The 2,985-nt window shown below is 60.1% G+C and overlaps 1 protein-coding gene across 1 annotated transcript in view; it reads left to right on the plus strand.

Moving 5' to 3' along the window:
• The first annotated feature begins 1,722 nt into the window (after positions 1-1,722).
• The window catches only part of LOC109295369 (ubiquinol-cytochrome-c reductase complex assembly factor 2), a 10,389-nt gene continuing 9,126 nt past the window's right edge, over positions 1,723-2,985 (plus strand). The window contains exon 1 of the mRNA XM_019514192.1: positions 1,723-1,908. Coding sequence (XP_019369737.1) covers positions 1,771-1,908 — 138 coding nt within the window. The 5' untranslated portion in view covers positions 1,723-1,770. The remainder of the gene's footprint in view (positions 1,909-2,985) is intronic.

Raw genomic sequence — 2,985 nt, forward strand, 5'->3', positions numbered from 1 at the left:
GAAGGCCTTCCTAAAGTCCAGAAAGACTATGTCCACTGCTACCCCTGCGTCTAAGGATTTGGTGACCTGGTCATAAGTTGTTGTTTCACCTCATAGAGGACGGCCAGGAGTAATTATTATTGCATATGCAAAATAACTTATTTAGAATTTGGACTAAAATACTGAAGCAAGAAGATTGGTCTTCAAACGGGAACCTAGGACACGCTCGTGAAACAGAAATCCCTTTTTGGCCCTTGCATATCTCAGCTCCGAGGTTGATGTGAATCAGCCAAAAGCACTCCTGCCCCAGCCTCCACCCCCACCCTCAACCACCCCAGTTGTCCCAGTATGTGACCACCTTAGGCCCCTCCTTACAGCTGTAAACAAACCTGGCTTAGCCTTGCCACCCCCCACCCTCCTCCCTCATCCAACAACCTGCTGTCTGCATCACCACAGGACAGACAGGGATGGACATGCACATGCACATGCACATCTCCCCCCACACCGCGTACAAGGGCTGGGACTGCCCCTTTCCCAGGCAGAGGCACCATCCCAAGGGCTCAAGGTGGTGGTGATGTTGGGGAACTGTTGCGGGGGTGGCACAATGTTGAACTGGGGTCATCAGCCCCTAAGGGAGGCAGGCCAGATGCTCAGCTACCATCAGGGCCAGGCTGTCTTCAGCTAGATGGCAGCAATAACTTGACCTGCCTTCTTTCCCCCCCCCCCCCATCAAAAAAAACTAATTTCCTGCCCTTTTGCCCTGGCTGGCAAGGAGCTACAGGGCCTACCACGTTGAGGGACTGCCCAGGCCACACCAAGCAGCCTCAGGCAGTGCCCACGTGCACTGCAGCACTACAGCCAAGGTCAGACCAGTTGCAAAAAAAATAAAAGCAACCCGCTGCCTTTGTCAGCATCCCTCCCAACACAGTTCATGCAACCTCTTGGAAAGAGACGGCCCATCTTCGGGCATCAAGCCTGCCAGGGCTAGCCTGAGCTGGGGTGGGCAGAGCTGTGGGTGGGGTGCTTTGCCACTCAGTCCTGGCACACAGTGATTTGGATGGTGGGGGGGCAGGGGGTTTACTAGACCATCCTTTCACAAAGTCACACACCGCCCGCCCCAGCAGCGTCCACTGGCTCCTTGGACTCATTCGAGGGTCAGTGGGCACTGTCCAGCGTGCTCTGCTCCATGCCCCCCTTGTTACGTCCTTGTTTCTTTATGATTTGTCCAAGTAATTTGCAGCACGGCATCAGCGGCCCCCAGAACTAACGGGGGTCTCATTTCCTCCACCTGGGCCGGTGCCAAGTCCCACGTCTTGCAGGGACAGAGAGCAGAGGCTGAAGGGGAGCGAGCTGGGCTTTCCCCACTGTGCCCTCGCTCTACACTGCTGCCCCTTTCCTCCTGGCATGACCCCTAGTCCTTGCTTGTCAAGAGAGGGGCAATCACGAGCAGGACGTGACCCCCAGGCAGTGCCTGAGGAAGGGGGGTTGATTCCTGCTGCTGAGTCTTGCCATGCCCAGATCCATCAGTCATGTGGGTATTTGCCCCCCTCCCCAGCTCAGGGGCATCTCTGAGGGGCAGACCCTTGCCACTACCAGCAGCAGCCCCTATCCCTGCCCCAGCAACAAGAAACCCAGCTGCGCATGCGCATTAGCTCCCAGCTGGGTCACACCGGGCGCGGGGAGGCACATGCGCCGTGTCGGCTTCTGTCCTGCGCGTGCGCGCCCCTGGCTCGGCGCCCTCATTACCATGTTGGCTGTCATGCGCTCCGCCCGGCGGGGATGTAGGCCAAGATGGCGGCTACCAGGTACAGGCGCTTCCTCAAGCTGTGCGAGGAGTGGCCGGTGGACGAAAGCAAGTGGGGCCGCGACCTGGGCTCTCATCTGCGGAGCCGCGTGGCCCAGGCTTTCCGCGACGGCGAGAACACGCAGGTGAGGCCGCGCGCGGAGCCGGGTCGCGCCTGAGGGCCTCCTGCGCATGCGCTACAGGAGCCTGCAGGTGGTTCAGCCCTCTCCAGTTCTGTGTAGCCCCGTGCACCCGCCCTGGCCCAGCCTGGCACTGCTGTCCTCGTGCCTGCCAGCACCAACGCTGGGCAGGCGCCCTGACACTTGCCAGACCATTGTCAACACCACACACCCGGAGCTCCTGGCACCACATGCCTGGCAAGGGCAGGGTCTGCAGCTGTGACCTTGAATGCTACACGTCACCAACCCTGGGCTGCATGTTTAATGCCTTGCATTGGGATGGGGAGTCTGTGCAGTGCCCTGGACTGTGCTGACAGTGTTGTCCCGTTTCCCTGGCAGATCTGTGCTGCGCGCAGGTGGTGCGATCGGGGCGCGTCGGATATGGGGGATCCTGCTACAGGCATGGGGTTGGACTAGAGCAGGGGTGATCAACCTGCAGCCCACAGAGCCATAGGTGTCTGGCCTGCGGGGCTGCCCCTGGATTGGGAAATTTGGCAGCAGGGGAGTAGCAGCAGTAAATGTGACTGTCCTCCTCCACTGCCAGGTTCTCAAACAGCAAGCTTCATGCGGCAGGTTGGGGCTGGGTCGTGCCCTCTCCTCCCATCCTTGCGGCTAGATGAGGCCAGGCCATGTGCCCTCTCTTGCCCAGCTGGATGGGGCTGTGCCACATCTACTTCCTGCCCCCCACGGGGCTGGGTTGGAAATGGGTCAAGCTCGCTTCCCGTCCCGTGGGGCTGGGCCATGTCCCATTGTCCCCATGGGGCCGGGTTGGAGCTGGGACACCCCCTGCCCCATCTGCACAGCCAGATGGGCCCCTGCTGGAACCATCCTGTGCTAGATGAGGACCACCAGCCAGCTCCCGCAGACAGCCCAGGCCCACCATTCAAAAAGGTTGAGCACCACTGGACTAGACCAGTGGCACTCAACCTTTTTCGTACCAGGACCCATTTGTCAAGATCGATGGCTTGTCCAGACCAACGCGCCCTTGGCTCTGCCAGTGCCCAACCCGCAGTCTCCTGCCCCCAGGCCCTGCTGGCACCCCTC

Source organism: Gavialis gangeticus, unplaced genomic scaffold (genome assembly GCF_001723915.1).
Source record: "Gavialis gangeticus isolate Ggan-Ray unplaced genomic scaffold, GavGan_comp1, whole genome shotgun sequence".
In the NCBI taxonomy this organism is placed as follows: domain Eukaryota; kingdom Metazoa; phylum Chordata; order Crocodylia; family Gavialidae; genus Gavialis; species Gavialis gangeticus.